This window comes from Phyllostomus discolor, chromosome 14, assembly GCF_004126475.2.
Source record: "Phyllostomus discolor isolate MPI-MPIP mPhyDis1 chromosome 14, mPhyDis1.pri.v3, whole genome shotgun sequence".
NCBI lineage: Eukaryota > Metazoa > Chordata > Mammalia > Chiroptera > Phyllostomidae > Phyllostomus > Phyllostomus discolor.
This window is the reverse complement of record NC_040916.2, coordinates 25,492,502-25,512,675: the sequence shown is the minus strand read 5'-3', so window position 1 is coordinate 25,512,675 and position 20,174 is coordinate 25,492,502. Positions and strand designations below refer to the sequence as shown.

General features: G+C 63.9%; 1 protein-coding gene across 1 annotated transcript in view; it reads left to right on the top strand.

Annotated features, from left to right (window-relative positions):
- Positions 1 to 9,708, top strand: part of UCK2 (uridine-cytidine kinase 2) — a 45,392-nt gene extending 35,684 nt beyond the window's left edge. Inside the window, exons 2-7 of the mRNA XM_028530895.2 lie at positions 2,569 to 2,728; positions 3,974 to 4,070; positions 4,597 to 4,739; positions 6,595 to 6,692; positions 8,379 to 8,427; positions 9,344 to 9,708. Of these exons, the coding sequence (XP_028386696.1) occupies positions 2,569 to 2,728; positions 3,974 to 4,070; positions 4,597 to 4,739; positions 6,595 to 6,692; positions 8,379 to 8,427; positions 9,344 to 9,483 (687 nt within the window). The 3' untranslated portion in view covers positions 9,484 to 9,708. The remainder of the gene's footprint in view (positions 1 to 2,568; positions 2,729 to 3,973; positions 4,071 to 4,596; positions 4,740 to 6,594; positions 6,693 to 8,378; positions 8,428 to 9,343) is intronic.
- Positions 9,709 to 20,174: the final 10,466 nt, after the last annotated feature.

Genomic DNA, 20,174 nt, shown 5'->3' with positions numbered 1-20,174 from the left:
GAGAGTGAGTGTGAGAGTGTGAGTGCAAGAGAGTGTGTGGGGAGTGCAGAGAGGGTCCACAGACCCCCGTTTCAGGCTCCGAGTCTGCACGGGGAGACCGCAGTCCATCAGCATTTGGTGCTACGTGATTCACATCCACCTGTCGGGCCTGCGTCACCGCCTGGACACAGGCACCGTCCTGTCCTGTCCTGCCTTTGCTTGGTGGCAGCTGCCAGCCAGGCCGTGGCTGAGACCAGAGCTTGGCTTCCTGAGAGGGTGGGGGCGTGCCTGTGTGTACCCATGCACACGTGTGGGCGCATGCACACACACACACACACAGACACACACACCCCGTTAAGGGTGCCCCTGTCGCAGTGAGCGCTGTGTGGAAGGCTCCTAACGAGAAGCTCCCGGGGCCCACCGCCCTGCCCGCATTTCGCTCTGTGACGCTGGACTGGGCGGGGGGCCTGGGGGACGGGGTCCCGCAGACCCCCCAGAAGTTGGGGCCCCTCCCTGTGAGCATCGCTGAGAGACACGCACGGCCTCGGCGGCAGGCGTGGAAGCCTGAGCGGACTGCCTGGACCCGCCCGCTGGGGCCTGTGGACCAGCCGTTGACCCCGGGGGTCCCGAGGGGGGGTGTCTGGGGGCTCCCGAGGGGGGGTGTTTGAGGAAGGGGCACCCTGCTCGTGGCTCAGCACGTCCGGGGGCCCGCCGGGTCGTGAAGGTCGCTGTGGGTGTGTTCCCTGCGTTGCCAAGCGTCCTTGGTGCCCACAGCTACCGGCTTTGACGGCTGGCTGCTTTCGAACACAATCCAAGTTTAGCTTTCCAATACCTGGGACGGGTGGGCGTGTGCTGTTTTTTTGTCTTCCAGCTTTTTAAAAAAATATTTTATTTATTTATTTTTAGAGAGAGGGGAAGGACAGGAGGGAGAGAGGGAGAGAAACATCCATGTGTGGTCGCCTCTCACGCACCCCCCCCCCACTGGGCAGGACGTGTCCGGCGCCCAGCCTTGAGCCGCATGTGCGGAGACTGCGTGAGGCCGAGCCTGGCCCTGGGCCCCCACTGGGAGGGTCGGTGAACCCAGGGGGCAGCCGTGGGTCTGGCCGTTCAGGTTGCAGCCTCCTGCAGGTCCTTCAGCTTCTGTCGCCCTGTCCCCACCCCCAGAAGAGGAACGGTTTTCCCCGGATCAAGGTGGTGATCGGTAAACCTGATCACTTTAAAGTAAGAGGAGTCCAGTCTCAGCAAAGCAGGAAGCCGCCCGTGGCAGGCGGGCCCTCATACTCACAGCCATCGTTTCTCACTGCGGCCGCCCAGGCTGGCGGAAGCTTCCCCGCCCTAACCGCACGCCGTGGGCCTCGCGGCCGCGGTGGAGGCATGCACTCACGCGGTCGGGCAGCCGGTCCCCAGAACTCGATCCCCCCAGGCCGAAACCGGACCCCGAGGCCTCTCTCCGCTCTGCACCCCGCCCCGGGCCCCTGGCACCCTGCACTCAGCGTGTCGTCTCTCTGACTTGGACCGGGTGCCGCCTGCACGTGGGGTCATGTGGCGCTTGTCTCGGGTGACTGTAATTATTCTCAGTCCTGGCCCCCCCCCCCCCCCGCCCCCCGGAAGTCGCTCGCTCCCTCCTCCTTCCCCTGCCGCAGGCTCTGCTGCTGGCTGGCCCAAGTGGTGGACGAGTTCTCTCCTTTCTCGAGGGAGTGAGACACCTTGTGGCGCCCTCTGGTGCCTGGGACGGGGCACCCAGGGAAGAGTGAAGGGCACCTAGAAGCCAGGGGACATTCAGGCAGGAGAGGGCCGCTCGCTCAGGGCACGGTGGAGCCCGGTGGCCCCCTCCCCCGGCCGTGGGGAGATTCAGGCCATGCCCCCCCACCGAGGGGAGAGGAGTCACACGAGCCTCTCTCTGTGTCCCGTGCCCGATTCCGCACTGCCCTGGGCTTTCCTGGCCCGTTTGAAACGGAGCCCGTGGGTTCGAGTTCACTCGGGAACGGCGTCCCCAACGTGGCGTGTAGGTATTGGCGGCGTTGGCGTCCCAGGTCACTCCCGTCCCACGTGTCTGTGAACTGGCACCGGGTTTCATGCCGAGGGGGTGAAGGACCCGTGGCTGAGGACCAGAGCAAAAGGCACCGGCGGCAGAGGCGGGGGGGGGACGCCATGCCTGGCTCTCCTGGGGGCCACCGCCTGAGCTCTGCGTGGGTTGCGGGGGGGGGGGACACGCAGAGGGACGTCCCGTGAACACCCGGTCACTTCTCGACCGGAGCCGTCTGGCCCATCAGCCCCCACCGTGGGCTTGCTGTCCGCCCTGCTGCCTGTCCTGTGTGAGCGTCTCCGGGCGCGAGCAGGGGAGAGCGAGCCTGTGGGGACTGTCACCGGTGCTCTGGGAAAGGCTGTGCGTGGGGGGAGGGGGCGAGAAACGACAGCCCTCCCACGTCACCGCCCATGCCCGAGAAGAGCCAGCTGTGCTGTGGGCGGGGCCCTACTCCCCCCACCCCAGCAGATGCTCCCTGTCCCTCAGCCCCAGGCTCTCGCGCCCAGAGCCCTCCCTGCCCGGGCCTCGGGCGCCCCTCCACTCGCAGCGTTCTCTCCTGGCAGACCTCCGTGTGCGCGAAGATCGTGCAGCTCCTGGGCCAGAGCGAGGTGGACTGCCGCCAGAAGAAGGTGGTCATCGTGAGCCAGGACAGCTTCTACCGCGTCCTCACGTTGGAGCAGAAGGCCAAGGCCCTGAGGGGCCAGTTCAACTTCGATCACCCAGGTGAGCTGGGGCTCACGGGGAGGCGGGGGGCGGGGGTGAGGGGGGAGCCGCCTGGCCTTGCTGTTGGGGGGCGGAGGGAGCCTGGCAGGGTCTCGGCGGGGCTGCACGGGAGGCCGTTTTCCCACACGACACGCAGTTCTCAGCTCCCCAAATTCTCGTGGGGTCTGTGTCCTGGACGAGGTGACCCTGTGTGAGCCCATCCCTCGAGATGGGCCAGACCCAGGAGAGACCACGCATGGCTGGCGGTCCTGTCCCCTCCGCTCTGAAGCAGCCTGTCCGTCTCACTGTCCCCGGTACCCGGCACCGGCACTGGGCGGGTGTGCGTGGGTGTCAGACTCACTGGCTGGCTGGCAGGGGGGCGGTGGGGGCCTGGGGTGGCGGCCTGAATGACTTTAGCCTGGACAGTCCTTGGTCCTTGATCAGCATACTGCCCCTTCGGCTGGGGGTTCTTTTTTCTTTTTAAGATTTTGTTTATTTAGCCCTGGCTGGCGTAGCTCAGTGGATTGAGCGTGGGCTGGGAACCAAAGTGTCCCAGGTTCGATTCCCAGCCAGGGTACATGCCTGGGTTGCAGGCCATAACACCTAGCAACTGCACATTGATGTTTCTCTCTCTCTCTCTCCCTCCCTTCCCTCTCTAAAAATAAATAAGTAAAATAAATAAAAAACCCTTATCTCTTAAAAAAAAGATTTTATTCATTTAATTTTTTAGAGAGAGAGGAAGGGAGGGAGAAAGGGAGAGAAACATCAATGTGTGGTTGCAGCTTGCACGCCCACTGCTTGGGACCTGGCCCCCAACCCAGGCATGTGCCCCGACTGGGAATCGAACAGGTGACCCTTTGGTTTGCAGGGCCGGCCCTCAATCCACACCAAACAGGGCGGCTGGGGGTTCCCTAGTTGTTGGAATCGGGGCTGGTGGGTATGGTGCCTGCCCTCCCCCCGGTCCTGGGGAGCTTTCCAGGTGGACGTGGGGGTGGCCACCAAACCGGGAGGGAGGAGAGCGGCCCGGAGGCCAGGGAAGGACTCGGAGCAGGGAGAAAAACCCGCTTCTCAGCGCTCGCGCACACCTTCTGAGACACGGAGTTTGCGTGCTGCCTGGGGTGAGATCTGGTGTTCTTGGGGGGAAGGAGGACGTGCTTCCCCAGAGTGTGGTGCCCAGGGGTGACGGGCAGGCTTGGGGGGTGCCCTGCACGCTGGTTCAGGGAGGTCCTTCCAGAACCTTCCTCTCAGCAGTTCGGTTCCCCTCAGATGCCTTTGACAACGAGCTCATCCTCCAAACGCTGCGAGACATCGCCGAGGGGAAGACCGTGCAGATCCCGGTGTACGACTTCGTCTCCCACTCCCGGTGAGTGGGCCGCTGTGCCCCGCCCGCCTGCCCCCGCGGCCGGTGGGGGCGTCGCCCAGGCCCTTCCTGGAACAGTTGGGACGCGTTCCAGACGGAAGGGGACGGGTTCGTCGGGTGCAGCGGGAACTTTCTTGGGTCCCTTCCTCCTTCCTTGCGTCCAGTCGCCCCAGGACAGGGGTGGGGGAGGGGGGGCGGGGCGGGGTTGTTGGGGGGAAACTCGGAGCTGCTGGTTTCCAGCGGGCGGGAAGCCAGGCGCCTTCCAAGAAAGGGAGGCGGCGCCTCCGCTTCGGTCTCGGGGTCTCGGGCCCCCACTCCGCAGCAGGCGGTTTCCCCCCACGGACCGGGACGTCCGCCCTCGGCATCTGCCTCACCCTGGCCACTCAGACCGGCCCGCCCCGCCCTCTGCTGGGCCTCCCGGGGGGCGGGGGGGGGGCGGGGCCGAGGGCTGCGTCGGGCCGCGCATGCGCGCCCTGTAGGACGCCTGCAGGAGGACCCCGCTCAGCCCGCCCCCGCCCTGTGCCTGCAGCAAGGAGGAGACGGTCACCGTGTACCCCGCGGACGTGGTGCTCTTCGAAGGCATCCTGGCCTTCTACTCCAAGGAGGTGCGGGACCTGTTCCAGATGAAGCTCTTCGTGGACACGGACGCCGACACCCGGCTCTCCCGCAGAGGTGCGTGCGTTCGCGGGGCCCCCGGGGGCCTGCGGGCGGCTCGGGGCCAGCCGCACGCGCCCAGCACCGGAGGGGGGGTGCTGTCCTGCTGCCCAGATGCTGGGTGACATTGGATTAGGCGCTTACTGCGATTAACCAAGGGCTGGAGAGCTCCCGGCGGTGAAAGAAGAGATTTATTTATGTTCTGGTTTCGCCGGAAACACCTCTGGTTGGATGCCGGTTCCGGTGGAGGTCCTGTGGGCGTCCGGGTGCAGGCGCGAGCCGGGTGCGGGGCCCCTGGGGCGGGAACGTCCGTCGGCCTGTCTAGCCCTTGTTTCCAGAAAGCTCTCTAGGAACCGAGCCTGCGTTCGGCTGGGGGGGGGGGGGTGATGAGCAGAGCGTGGGGGCTGCGTGGGGCTGGGGGGTCAGGACTGGGGTGGGGTGGGCGGTGACCTGGGCAACCAACCCACAGGGGTACGTGGTGCAGAAACTTGTGCTCACACATCAGGGGGACGCGGCGTGGGGTCCGGGAGGAGAAGCAGGAGCCCCGAGAATGGACTTGAGTGCCAGCTCCCTCTAGTGGCAGGGGGTGGCCGCAGGCAAGCTCTGCCCGTGCCCCTTGTACCTCGTTCTCCCGCCCGTCATCCTCTGATCGGTCCTCCAGGGGCAGTGGAGGTGACGCGGGGACAGTGCCCGGCCTGGCATTGGTCAATACATTACCAGCCACGAGGACTGGAAGTCCCCTTTGCCTGAAGTGGCAGGCGTGGCTCTGTGGGGCCTGGTCCCCAGGAGCTGGTGGCCCCAGCAGGGGGTGCGGGGGAAGGGGCCCAGGCACCACTGGGGGTGGGGGTGGAGCTATACCTGTGTCACCCCCTCCGCCCGGATGGCAGGCACATCTCAGCCGCCTACTCAAACGGGTGATCAGGGCGGGGTCTGAATGGCCAGTCCTCTGCCCTCGCTTGTCCCGGCTTTTCTGTGAAGTGGGGGAAGACAGGATGGCAGCCTCCTGGGGTTCTGTGGGCTCAGCTCGGCAGCCTGGCCTTCCTTCCCGTGGCTCCTGGGAAGGTGCTGCTGTCGCTTTCCTGGTGCGCCTGTGGGGCTTCCCACAGCTGTCTCTACGGATCCGCTCCCCATCCGTGCAGGGCCGAGGGCGGGCCTGGCGTGTGCTCTGTGTGGGCTCGCTGTGGGTGGGGGGTTAGGCAGGAGCAGCTGTGGGTCACTGGGACATTCCTGCAGGCTGGACCCAGCTCCCGGGTTTTATCTGTCACACCCCGTGAGCCACGCACCTTGGAGAGGCGTTGGTGTTTATGGGGGCCTCCTGTCACTCACCCTCACGTTCCCCTGGACCCGGAAGAACCCAGACGGGGACCTGGGACAACTGAGGAATTGTGTTGATTCTGGGTCCTTCTGACTTGGGTGCACGGCTGTGGCCGAGCGGAAGGGGTACGGTGGCTTTGGGCAGGCCATGCAGGGCGGCTGGGTGGGCCAGCGTTGTCCTGCCTCAGGCCCGCCCCGGCCCAGTTGGGCCGGGTCACGGTGACGGCCAGGCAGCCGGCTCTGGGTCCCCGTGGTTCCCGCTCTGTGCCGAGAGCTCGGTCAGACTCAGCGCTCGGCTTGGCCCTGTGTCCCGACGGCCCTGGAGCGAGTTGTGACCCGGCCGTGACCTGGCAACCGGTGCTTCTCTCGTGGCGGGGTGGGGGTCCTGGTCAGTCTGCGGTGACAGCTCCATGGAGGGAGGGGTCGGGACCCGGCTGGAGGGCTGTCCGATGGGGGCACCGTGAGCCGGCCCGGCCTCGGGAAGGCAGGCGTGTGCGTGGGCCCCACACACGCTCTGACTCCCCGCACTCGCTCTGACCCCCCCCCCCCCCCCCCGCAGTGCTGAGAGACATCAGCGAGAGGGGGCGGGAGCTGGAGCAGATCCTGACCCAATACATCACCTTCGTCAAGCCCGCCTTCGAGGAGTTCTGCCTGCCGGTGAGTCCCGGTCCTGGTCGGGTTTCCGTTGGATTCAGAGTTTAAGACTTAGTCACCACGTGGGCACACGCAGGGGTGGGGTGGGGAGCCCAGGCTCATGGCACCCTTCGGGGTGTCCCCCCCATCCAGGGGCCCGGGGAAGGGTGGTCTCCGGTGCATCCGCCCCAGCGTCCTCCTGCTCCGTCCCGCCTGTACTGCCCAGGGCCCTTAGGGGCGTGCTGCTCGGTCCCAGCAGGCTCTCCCGTGTCCTGGCTGGGCTCTGGGGTGGTCCTCTGTGGAAGGTGCGTCCCGTCTCAGGACAGACTCGGCCCTTTGGATCCGGGAAGGGTGTGCACGCGGTGGGTGGCATGTGTGCAGGGGACTCAGCTGCGGGCTCTTCCTTCTGACCCTCGGTCGCTGCGGCCGAGCCTGCTGTGAGCTGGTCTCGGCCCAGACGCGTCCCCCTTGGGCAGGGCGCCACGCTGGGTGCCACGCTTCCGTGTGTCGGTCCTGGCCCAGAGCCGTCAGTCCGGGCAGCCCGGACTCTAGAGAGGAGATCTTTCCGAGAAGGGTGGTTGGGTGTGGGGGGCCAGCTGCACTGGAGGAGGGGCCCCCACACCCAGGCCATGTGTCTGCCCCAGGCTGACAAGGCCTGGTCTAACTCCCGAAGGGCTCTGCTCCGGGAACAGCGGAGGGGGACCCAGCTGGGTCTGGGGGTGTTCTGCGGGGGCCGAGGCTGTAAGGGCCATGAGGAGAGGCGCAGAGCGAGGCCGAGGTGGCATCTTCCCCGAGTCTCCTAGCGGCTCCTCCTCCTTTCCCCTCTCCTGGGAAGGTGGGCTCCCCCCCGCCTCTGCTTCTTTAAGTCTGCCCGTGGGTCTCGAGCCGGAGCAAACTGGACTTGCGTTTCCGGCCAGGGCTGGGCAGGCTGAGTCAGCGCGAGTGACCCTGGGGATTGGGCTGCGGATTAGGTTTCTGGGAAGCGGGCAGAGCGGCCGGGCAGCTGCGGAATTCTGCCCTTCCATCCGCCCGTCCCCTGCCGTGGCACGCGGCTGTGACACGCCAGAGCTCCGAGTCCTGCACACACGGGGCCTGGGTGGCTCCCGCCGTCTGGCCGCTGTGGGTCCGGGCGAGAGCCGGCCGCTCCCGAGTGAGCCTGGGGCTTGCACCGGCCCGTCTGCCCGGGCCCTGACCCGGGTGTGTCGGCCGTTCTGGTCTGGACGCAGCCGAGGAGAGATGCTCACGGACACGAGACGTGGTTTGTGTGGTCCCACCCTGAGCCTGGTGACACACCCAGACTCGGGGCCCACGGCATCTCAGTAACTTAAAAAAAAGAAAGGATTGGGACTTTGAAGAAGTCAGTGTGATGACAGAGCCAGGGCAAGGGGCCCCGTGGGGACACCGCTCCCGGGCTTGCCCTAGGCCAGCCCACGGCGTGGTCGCCCCAAGGTTCTTCCCCCACCCCCCTCCGTCGGGTGCTACCAAGTCCTGCCCCTTGTGGTGAAGCTGTGGCTGAGGTCTGACCTCCAAGGCCCGTCCCCTGATGAGAACTCCAGGAAAAACCCGTGTAGTGTCATTCAGATAACGTGGGGAAAAAGTACCCCCCACCCTCCGGGCTGGGCAGAGACCAGGCCCCCCCGTCTGCGCCCCCCTCGGAGGCCCGAGTCTCTGGACGCCCCGGTAACTAACGCTTCTCGGATGTCTCCCCAGACAAAGAAGTACGCAGACGTGATCATCCCCACGGGCGTCGACAATATGGGTGAGTCCTTGCGGGGCGTCGTGCTTGGGGGCGGGGTGTGGGGACTCCAGTGGGGGCCGCTGTGGTGACAGAGGAATTCCGCCCTCCGGCGGCCTCGGGCACAGGCCCCGAACAGGTGCTAGGGCTCACATGAGGACCGTCATTCTCTGGGCCCAAATAGGCGGGGTGGAGAGGCCCCCCCTCCTCGCCCACTGTGCAATTTACTCCAGCTCTTCTTCCTGGAAAGCGGCTCTGTGCTGCTGAGCCACGCGGGAGCTCGTCACTGTGGCGACTGTTTCGCCGTGGGTCTCCCACCTTCTCTCAGCCTTTCTCCTCTTTTCCACGCCGGGGCCGCTCTACAGGGCGGCCCCTCCCCCGAATCTGTCTGTGGGCCCCCCCGGTCGGGGTGGGTTTGCACCATCAGGACAGCTCGGGGGGACGTGTGGCTCTTTGTGTGTCCCGTTGCCCCCACCGCCAGGAAGCACTCACTCTACGCCTGCCTGGTTTTGGCCCCGTCAGTCAGTCGTTTGCATAATTTGTTCCTGAGAGTAGGAAAAGGGAGTCCCACGTGGGAGTGTCCGAGGGGGAGAGGGCCTTCCGTGGGGTCGCTGTGCTGGGTGGGGAGCCGGGAGGTCTCCCGTGGACGGGTCTCAGCTCATGGGCAGCGACGGGGCGAAGGCAGGCTTTGTGCCGGTTGCCTTCGTGCCGCCCAGTCTGACCGTCGGCCAGGGAGCCCGTGTGTCGGCAAGGGCTTCGTGGGCCCCAGGTCGTGCCTGCCTTACTCTGGGGAGCTTCCGGTGTGGGAGGTGGAGGACCCCCGTGGGGGGCTCAGGGGGCTGGTGTTGCCCCCTGCCCACACCCACACGCAGCACAAACACCCCCCCCCCCCCCCGCCACCCCAGCTGCCCCTGACGCCCCACCCGTCTCCGCCCCGCAGTGGCCATCAACCTGATTGTGCAGCACATCCAGGACATCCTGAACGGCGGGCCGTCCAAGCGGCAGACCAACGGCTGCGTCAGAGGCTGCACCCCTGCACGCACCAGGCAGGCCTCGGAGTCCAGCAGCCGGCTGCACTGACCCCGCTTCCCCGGGGCCCCGGCCCACCCCCGCCGCTCCAGGAGACCGGGGGTGGGCTGGGGGAGGCAGCGGCAGCGGCGGGGGTCTTGGCCGTCCGAACACACGGTTTCCTGCAACTCTGCTTACTTAAGAAAACACGAAGAAATGCCTTTGATCCCGAAACAGACCCGGACCCCAGGCGTGCGTGCCGAACTGTGCCAACTCTCGGGAACGGGCGGCGAGCGGCGACGCCAACCTGTGAGCAGTTACAAATACACGTCCACGTCAAAGGGTCTATTTTTGTGTACACGCACACACACACACACACTGTACAGCTGTCGGCCGGAGGCATTTGGCAGGGGGCCTGCGCTGATGCTTGGGGGCTGGAGCCGGGGCTTCCGCGCGGGGAGGCGGCCTGTCCCCACACGTCCCAGGGCACGAGGGGCCGGCACCTGGGTGGCGGGGAGGGCAGCAGCGCCTGCAGAGCACTCCTGCTGGGGGCCGGGGCTTCATGACGTGTCCATGACAGATGCTTTTTTCTTTTTTTTTTAATGTTTGAGTTGACATTAGGCAAGACCTCAACCAAAAAAGCAAACTCAGGGAAGGGGCCCCTCGGGAGAGCGTGTCTTCCCTGTCGTCCCGACAGCCACCCTGCGCCCGCCCCTCGCTGCTTGGGGGGTCGCTCAGCGACTCCTTCCTCTCCTGCATCCCGGGGTCCTGAAAGCTGGAGCAGCCCATCCCTCGGCCCTTCCAGGCTGGGTGTTGGTGAGGCCTTCTGGGGGCAGGAGGCCGGCTGGCAGCCCCTCACGGGGACGACAGAGCTCTGCCTGCGCAGGGGACAGTGGCTTTTGTCCCCGAGACGTGGGGCTTTGCGGAGAGGTGGGGTGGCATGCGCCTTCAGCGGTGTTGCAGACGGGCCGTCCTGAGGGTTCAGCAGTACTGGGTGTGGGGGAGGTGGTGGGCGGGAAATGGAGCCCGTAGGTCTTGATGCCCTGGGGCCTTAGGGTGCAGAGTCCCAGCTTCCCCCAGGGCTCCCTCTTGGCGAAAACTTGCATCTGTGGAGGAAGCACAGCTTCCGGAAGAGTCTTGCTTCAGGGGCACAGGAAGCCGGGGGACCAAGCAGAGCTGGTTCCAGAGCCCCGCCCCCAGCTGGTCCATGCCCTCGGCTCGTCCCCTGTGGCTCCTGGGGCAGTGGTTCAGGCCCCTCCCCTCCCAGTGCTGCCCCAGCCCCGGGGAGCCGTCTAGGTATAGCTGTCACCGGTGCTCTCGTCACCCGGCCCCCCCTTCCACCACCCAGCGCTGTCCATTCTCACCCCCCTTCTCTGGGTTCGATTTGACTCTGTTGTGCCGCTTCAAAAGGTCAGGCCTAGTCCCCAACCGAGGGTTGCCGCCCCCCAGCCACCAGGGAGACCTCGTCACGCCCCCCCCCTCCCCGGGGGCTCCTGCCCTGCTGTGGGTGGCTCCAGAGTGTGGGGGGTGTGGCAGGTGGGTCTTCTGGCTCCCACGGGCCTGTGTGCCCCAGGGAGGCCGTCCCTGTCCAGGTGCCAAACCAGTTAGTGCCTTGGCTGCCGGTCCCGTTGCCCTGGAAGGGGGGTGCCTCTCCCCTCTGCGCCTGGGCTCCCGAGCCGCCTGCCCACCTGCCTGTGGCGCTGGGACCGAGCCTCAGTGTGCCCGGGTGGCAGTGCTGGTCTGGGCCGCCTCACTCGCGGTGCTGATGACGCCCCCGTTCTGTGGCTCCTGGTGGCTGCAGGAAGGGACGGGAGGCTCCGCCCTCTGTCGCAGCCAGCATTTAGCCGCCTGGGGTCTGACCTTGAGCTTTCTCTGGGACCCACCCTGGCCTTGGCATTGCAGAGCCTCTGGGTCTCTGATGCCACTGGGGAGTCCTTAGGCCAGAAACGGGGCCCCGAGTCGCCCGGGCGCTCTGCAGCCCTGCGCTGCGTGCGCGGGTGGCGCTGGCTGTGCTCGTGGGGTCCCGGCCTCGGGGCCTCCCTCCTCGGTGCTTGCTCCTCCCTCCCTGCCGCCCCTCCCAGGTGCCGCCCACAGACCAGGTGTGTGGGAAACAGGGTCCGAGCCCATCGTGGGGAGGCTTGGCCCCACGCCCCTTCCGGCTGACAGAGCTCCCGCTGACGGGTGTCTCTTTCTTGGGCAGCGTGAGACCCGTAGGCGCAGAGACGGGGGTCGGGACAAGGGGGACGCAGGTCTCGAGAGGGGGTGCTGTGACCTCGGGTGGCCTTCGCTGTAAAGGGGGCGGGCGAGAGCTCGGAAGCAGTGGCGGTGACCACGGGGACGCTGGGGAGCAGGCCTCGGGAGGGCGCGGAGGGCTCTCCAGTGCTCCCTTCCGGCCCAGCCACCCCCAGCACCTGCTCTGGTCCCGGCTGCCGGGTGGCCCTGCCTCTCCTGGGCCCCACGGGACGCCTGTCCATCAGGCCGCCAGGTCCGGCCGGAGCCCCGTTGGGTGGAGTGGCACCTGCGTGCTGGGCTGGGCAGTGGAGGCTGGCGGCGCCCCCCACCCCGTCCTCAGGGTGGGGCGGGACAAAGCCGGGGAGGTGGGGTGGGCAGAGGAGGCGGTGGCCGGGTCTGGGGCCCAGTGTCCCACGATCTCCTGTCTCTGGGCCTCTGCCTCCCCGCGCAGGTGGCCCCTGGTGGCCGGTCCTGCCGCAGCAGCAGGCCGACAGCTGGGTAAAGAAAGGCTTTTCCTTTGAGACGCTTGCTCCTCCCCTCTGCCTTCTGCCGCCTGGTCACGATCGTCTGCAGCGGCGGAAATGACCACATATACTCTGTTCTTGGCTGTAAATAAAGACCAGGCTGAAAGAGCCACCTCGTCCCTTGTGGTGTTTGGGCAGGAGCCGCCACGCGGAGGCTGGGCCGGCAGGAGGGCGTGGGGGCCACGGGGCAGGGGGCAGTGCCTGGGCTTTGTGGGGTGGATACGGTGGCACACCCGGTGGCAGAGCCTCCCAGTCCCGGCCTGGCCCCTGGCAGGATGGGGGCACTTGGGCGTTTCCCCTCCGCCCCTGGAGTCTGGGCTGCGGTCTCCAGAGGCTGCTGTTCCCTGGACGTGTGGACCCTGCTGCTGTCACCCAGCTCCAGCCTCGTCCCCCACCGCTGCCTTCCCTGGGCCAGTCACCGCCCATTCCTCAGCCTCCGCAACCAAAACCAAAACCAAACCTCAGAGTTGATGTTGCCACAGTACGAATGAGCCCCGATGAGGACGCTCAGGGTCATTACCCCCACTGGTGTGGTCAATGCCCCCAGGTGGTCCCCGCGGACACTCCTGTTCCTGGTTGTAAAAGACCTCGATCACCCCCATGTGCCCCCCAGGGATTTTAAAGTAACTGGCTCTGCATAGCAGCCCAGCGCCCCCTCCCCTCACCTCCCTGCCTTTCTCAGCTTCCCTTTCTCCTCCTCGCTCCCGGCCTCCCAGGCACCCAGTGCCCCTCGATGTGCTGGGACACTGCTCCTAACAGCCCCGTGTCCCCTGACACGTGAACCCCTCACGGAGCTGAGCAGAGACGAGGGACCCCATGGGGGAGGCCCACCTGCAGCAGTCCGAGGTGCTTCTGTGAGCGCTGCCACCCAGCCCGGCTGCGATCTGCAGGCTGGTGGCGGCTCCTGAGTCACGGAGCAGGCGGCTCGGCCGGTGCCACACAGAGGGTGGCCGTGCGGGCTGGTGCAGGCTCCGCTCTGCGTGGCTCCCATCTCTGTCCCGGACACGCCTGTCCCCTGTCCACCTCTGCAGCTGGAGGCTTTGCTTGGGACTCCACTCACTGCTCAAAACTCAGGTGTCCTTCCTCATCTGGGGCAAAGTGCAGGCCGGTGAGGTCCTTCCCGCCCTGTCACCATGTCCCCAGAGCCAGCCTTCTGACCCCCACCCCGGAGACGCCCCCTCACCCATCACTGTTCGGTCCCACCGCTCCTCGGCACAGACTAGGAGGAGCCGAGTCAGGTTAGGCCCCGGGCGAGTTGGGACCTGCTTGAAGGTCCCGTGCGGGACAGATGGCCGTGTGAGGGCGGGACCGGGCATCCCATCATCTGGTGCTGAGGGCGCGCCTCATTTCACTTTCTAAAACCCACGAAGTTCACCCCCCTCTGGGCTCTGGAAACATCGGGGGGGGGGGGGGAGCATATGACCCTGCTAATGACCAGGTGGCGCCCGTGCACCAATACAAAATGATATTGAAAAGTTCATGAAGAGGTTTTAAAAAGTTACCCCACCTGCTGAATCTTGGGCTGTGCCCGCACATGTGTTTATATGTTTGTGGGGGTTTTTCCCCCAAGAAACTGGGAACTAAAGTAACACCAAGTCCCCCACGTTGACCGGGACCGAACCCGGCACGCGCCCTCCGCAAAGCAACCAGAGGCGGGGACGCGAGATCGCGCCTGACACAACACACTTCTCGCGTGTCCCCCTGTGTAGCCAGGACTCGTCTGGACCAGACTGTGGCCCCACCATGTGCGGGGCCCGGCAGGGCCGGCTCGGCCTGGCCCTGCAGTGCACGGCGGGGTTTTATGCGGAAAAGCCCAGGATTGTGGCGCAAGGCAGTGACAGATATTTCAAAATTCCTCTTTCCAGCTCCTGCAATTCCCAACTCGGAACGTTCACGTCAGACCTTTCCAGGCATCAGGAAACTTTCAGCGGGTGGTCACGCTGCCTCCTCCGACCCTTAAAACAGTCCTGCGGGAGTGTGGGAGGAGTGGCGTTCCTGCAGTTTCGCGGGGCCTGGGGGTGGGGGCAGGCGGGGGGAGTGAGGGTGTGGGCCCGGCGGCGGCGGCGGGCGAGCTGCGGTGCGTGCCCGCCCCCTAGCGGTGCGCTCGGGGCTCAGCAGGAGGGCTGTGGGCGTGCGGCCTGCTGGCCTTTGCTCCGCCGCTAGGGTTTCCGGGAGAGCCCTCGGAAACCTAACTACGGGTGTGGTCTCTCTTTTTATTTATTTTTCCTGGAAAATCTTTATTAAAGCCTCCACTCAGGCCGGCAGGAGCTGCTCCCGTATCGCGACAGCAGCCCCCGAGCTGGCCATCGGCGTCACCAGTGGTTGGAGGAGGAGGAGGCGGCAGAGGCAGAATCGCTCCGCCTTCCCCCAAGCTCACGAGATTTCTGTGTTTGCTTTCCTTGTCTCAGTAGTTTTGGAAGGTACACACACTGTTTCTTCTTTAGTGACTGTCTTTTCAAGTTAACTACATGCCTGATAAAAACTTCTGCCCTCCTCCCAAAGAATGTGAGGGCTTTAGAGAGCTTTACCTCGTCACACTGTCCGCCTTTCGCGTTGGAGCTGCTGAGTATTTCAGGGAACTAGAGTAGCTAGCTTTTCTAGTTTGTAAGTTAGTTATGACGATTGTTGTTGTCGTTGTTTAAAAAGTCGTTGTTGGTGCCGTCAGTGTTTGCTCAGACTCACCCCGACTTTCACAAACGCCTCCGTTCACCGCCTCACTTCACACTGTTCTCCGTGCTGGGTTGTTTTCTTCCTGAAATGCATCCTTCCCTGACTCGTCCACAGCCTTTGCTGAAAATGTCTTTATTTTACCTTCACTTTTGAATGATTTAGCTGTGTGTCCTTTCAACATTTTGATGCTTTCTCCTATTTTTTCTTTTTTAAAAACTCATGTTCTATCAGCTGTATAGTTTTTTAATTTTTTTTAAAGATTTTATTTATTTATTTCTAGAGAGGGAAGGGAGGGAGAAAGAGGGAGAGAGAGACATCAATGTGGGGTTGCTGGGGGCCGTGGCCTGCAACCCAGGCATGTACCCTGACTGGGAATCGAACCTGTGACACTTTGGTTGGCAGCCCACGCTCAATCCACTGAGCTACGCCAGCCAGGGCTTTTTTTTTTTTTTTTTTCTTTTTAAAATAAAGACTTTGTCTTTGACGTTCTGCAGCTTGTCATGAAGTGGTGAGATGTGGGGTTATTTTTTTTAAGTTTTTATTATTTTTTTGCAGGTTTATTTTTGGTTACCCCACAGGTGCCCCCTGACCGGCCAGGTCTGGGGAGGCCTCCGCCCACCCCGGGAGGGTCACGGCTGCCCCCGCTCCGGTGCTGCCTCTGGGCCTGTCCGCCCTCTCCCTGCAGACCTGCGGGTGCATCTGCGCGGACCCTTTCCTCTCTCTGCCAAGTTCCTCCTCTCCTTTCATTTGTCATCTTTCTCATTTCTTAAAGGTGGCATTTCTGCCAAGTTTCACGCACTGTCTTTTCAGCCACGTTTACTCTGCTGTCCAAAAACTTACTTTTAATTTCAGTGACCGTACAAAAACAAATACCTATTTCATCACATTACACATCTCCTTGTGCATTCTTTCTTAGCTTTATCTTTCATTTCTTATTCTTGGCTCCTGTAACATTTCATTATTTTCTTATGTGCTCACATATGCATTAAACAGAATTGTCTCTTAATTTGTAGCAAGAGGGTTTTCTGATGACCTGAGTCAGGATAGTGAGAAAAAGAAAAGTATCCCATGGGTTTTCTCAAACTTCTTTCTCCGGGGCGCGCCTGCTTTGTCTGCAGGGTCAAATGTCACCGGTAATCCTCAAACTTCCTGTGCTCCCAGTATGTGAGGTGTGCTGGGCTGTGGGTGTGGCCACTCCAGACTCACCTGTGGGCTCTTGAAGGTCCGGAACTGGAAAATGTGTGTCTCCTGCATCTTAACGTCCAGCCTAGTGCTTGTCCACAGAATGGATGCTTAATAGCTGGCTCACATCCTCATTTGACTTTTGGAGCCAGGCACTGTGTCCGCCTGAGATGCACATACACATTGGAAGTGTCGTGGGGTCTGTGTCTGAGTTGCTCCTGACCAGAGGCATGGACTGTGGGGTCCCCGTGGCATGCGGCGTGTGAAACTCGGTTCCACCTGTGGGCTGTTTTCTTAGAACAGGCCACTAGGTGGCGGGAGGGAGCCACAGCACAGCCAAGTCCGGCTGGAAGGGTCGGAACAGCGGGACAGTCGATTCAGAAACACTGAACGCCTACCACGTGCCAGGCCCTGCGCCAGCCCTGCCTGCCCGCGGGGACCTCGCAGTGGCCAAGGGGACACTGGTGTGCAGACACAGGGCTCAGGCAGGCAGGATGGAGCGTGCACGAGGACGGAGATTCCAGTTCCCAGACCGAGGGGCTCAGGAGGGGGATCCGGGGCTGTCCCACCCAGAGGCCGAGGACATGGAGGGTGGGGCTGGGCTGCATGAGTGGAGCGTGACGCTGCCCCAGGCCTGAGACGAGCTGCCAAGAAGGAAAGCCACTGTCACTTTTCAGGAACAATGTGACAAAGGGACAGCCGGCTGGCTAGTGAGTTCTTCCCCATCCCCCATCTCGAGGGGACACCTGTCCGCGGCCCAGGGCGCGGGGAGGGGGGGGGAAGAGAGCACCCCAGGGACGTTCTTACGTCCCGCCGCCACCGGCCTGTTACTAATACAATCTGCTCATCAATTTGGTCACGCTGTTTTGAGAACTTCAGTTGAAGTGAGATTTCCATGCAGTGTGCACATGTGTGCACGCGTGTCACATGTATTGGCCATGCCACATCCCATATCGTGCTCCCCCTGACCTGCCTGCTCCACTTCCCGTGGTCTGTTACCCACCGCCACCCCAGGCAGCAAATACGAAAGGGAGAAACCCAGAAATGAACCACTGAGAAGTGGGGAGGTCGCACGCGCCGAGTGGCAGGCGAAATCTCGCGAGTCTTGTGCCGACCAGGACGAGACTCCTCCCCTGTCCATCTCCAGACGCCCCGCCCCGCGGTCACCGAGGAGTCTCTGGCACAGGCTGGACGGTGGCCACGTCGTGGGGCTTGGGTGTCAGTCACCGCGGCCTCACAGCACAGAGGCCCCAAAGTGCTGGAGCGGTGACACGGGCGCCTCCCGAGTGCCCGAAAGACGCCTGACGTCACCGGGCTCGCGTCACCTCCCTTCGTGACGTCACCCAGCCTCGCGTCAGCTCAGAGCGTCTCCAGGAGGCGGTGAGTGCACCACAGCATAGTGACGTGTTCGAGACCCTGTCCTGTCGCGTTCGTTACAGTCCCTGGTTGGGGTGGTTCTATCTCATTAGTTATTGCTGAGCGCTTAGGGCCCCTCGCTGGCACGTTAAACTTGACCACAGGCGTTTATGTGCAGGGAAAGACGAGTGTGTCCAGGGTTCGGCACTACCCGCGGTTTCAGGCCCCCGCGGGGTCTTGGCCTGTATCCTCCGTGGATAAGGGGAGAGAGGGTTCCAGCCTCTCCGGTGTTCTGGGCCTCCATCCCCAGCAGGGGGCGTCACGGAGACGCCGCCGGTCTCCTCTGTAATTCCCGGGCCGGTTCTCTCCCAGCCTCTGCTGTGCGGCTGTCACCGGGACACTTTGTTTCAAACCTCAGTTGGCGGCCAAGAGCGGGGTTATATTGTCACCCTTCTCCGTAGAGGGAGTCCGGGCCTAGGAGCGGGCCGGTGAGCCGCATCCAGTCCGGGCGCAGGAAGAAGCTGGAAGTTCAGCCCGTGCTTTTCCGGCTGCAGAGCTTAGCCCGCAGGCCTCCTCCCGCCGCGAGTGGGTCCCCGAGAGCGGCTTCCCGCCTCCCGGCTGCGCCGCTGGCTCTGCCCCCAGCCCTGCACGCCACCGCTGGCGCTCTTGCTGCTGTCGCGGGCAGGACAGGGTGGTCGTACTGCGACCCAGGCCCCCGCGGAGGATGAATTCCGGATCACGGGGCAGTTTGTTGGAGACTCTGATTCGATGCTGCGTAAGAGAGGAGGCGGCGGCCCCGGGGTCGGAGGTTTGCGGATCCCGTGGAGGCAGCCGTCAGCCAGGCCCTCGTCTGGCGCCCTCCCCCGGCGCCCTCCCCCGCTGGCTTCCTGGCCACCGACGCGGCCCTGCCAGGGCACAGCTGCGGGTCCAGTGTCACTGCTTGATGCCGGCTGCTGAGGCTTGAGGAGATGGGGCGTTTAATTTGCTGGCAGTGAGGAGACCCGGGGGTGTCTTTGGGGCACAGGGTAGCGGGATGTGTGGAGTGAGTACCCTGTAACAAAGTATCAGCTGAGGAGGGGGCTCGGCTGCCAGGAAACCTGGGAGCCTCACAAAGGGAAATGGGGGGGTGTCGGGGTTTTGCGTTCTCCGTGGTTCCGTGGAAAGTACAACTGTGACCCTGGCTCCCTGCCGCCGTTTCTGAAAGGCCCGGATGGCGGAGTGCAGGGAGGCGTGGCCGGGAGCCGCAGGTACCTGCTTTAGGAAAAGGATCACACCGAGTCTGTTTTTACTCCGAGTCTCCGCTGGGTGGCCAGAGACGGCTCCTAAAATGGTTCAAAAACAAAAAAAGAAGTCAGAGGAAGCTCAGGCGGGTCCGTGCCTGTGAGAACAGATTTCCTCCGCGTGTCCAGGAGGAGAGAATCCTAAGGCGTTCGGTGCCCATCTGCTGGGGTCAGGGGAGACTCTGGGAAGTGGGAGTGAGTTGCATCCACACTGATTAAAACCCAAACGAAACAGCAACAAGAGCAAACTGTGCTGGGCCTCCAGGGGTGCTCGGGACTGCAGGTGCCCGTCTGCGGCTGCTTGTTGTGAGAGAGAAGGAGGCGCAGACAGGGGGGACTCGGGCACCAGGCGAGCTCGGAAGGGCGCTCAGGATCTGGGGGGCGGGGCCCGACACCCCCCAGGAAGTCGGGGTCCCTGGTCTTCGGGTGGCGCCTCCTGCCCTGGGGCTGACCCACACAGGACCACAGGAGGTGCGGGTGGCTCTGGGACTCATTAACCCCAGAGACCACAGGGGGGCAGTGATCAAAAGCCAGAATTCACTGAAACTGGCGATTTTGGAGAGCTGGGGTGAGGGAAGGTGGTGGTAATTACCCGGAGCTTTTATAAACAGTTCTTATGCTAGCAGATGGGAGCCTACAGAATAAACAGGGGTGACGTCCCCAAGTCACGCCTTCCAAATCCTGTCCCCTCAGCGAAGCCGTGGGCCGGGAGCCAGCGCGTCAGGCAGAGTCCGAAGCAGGCTTTGTGGGGACCGGCTGGGCGGGGCAGTGGGCAGTGGGCAAGTCACTGTTGGTCAGTTGTGGTCGGCCAGGGTCTCGGCCAGCGTTCCCTAGGGAGCAAGCAGCCTGAGGCAAAGGGTGGGGGGCAGCGAGAGCGAGGAGAAGAGGGGAATGGGGCGTGTCACCAAACGGGCTACAGTTTAACCAGAAAGCAGAGCTGCGACCCACCTGGTGGAAGGTCTCTGAGCGACTGGACAGAGGCCATCCAGTGACCGGGGGCGGAGGAAGGGGGAGGGGGCCCACTGTCCCCTCCCTGTCTTCCTGCTCCAATCCGTCCAAGCTCCCCCTGCCCTGGGGCCTTCCCCGCCTGTCTTCCAGGTCGTGCTCCATGGCCCCTGTGGGAGCTGCAGCGGAAGACAGGCCCCACGCCATCGGCGGTGGTGGGGACGAGAGCCAGCTCACCCCTCCCTCCCTCCCATCCTGCCCCTCTGCCCACAGCAGCACCTGTGACAGGTGGCCCGTGAGGGGCGTTACTGCTTGGCGGCCTTGAGCGCCCTGGGAGACGGGGAGCAGCTGCCTCGTGGATAGACCACCACGACAAGGTGGTGGCGTCCGCTGGGAAGACAGCCCTGAGGTTCGCTGCGTCTTCCTCCAGCCGCGGCCGGACCCTCCTTCCTCTCTGAGGCCGACAGCCTTGCGGTGGTATCATCACACACGCCAAACAGTACTCGTGGCCACGCCCACCCCAGGGCACCTACAGCCTGGGTCCGGGCGGGGAAACAGGAGCCTAGGAGGCGTG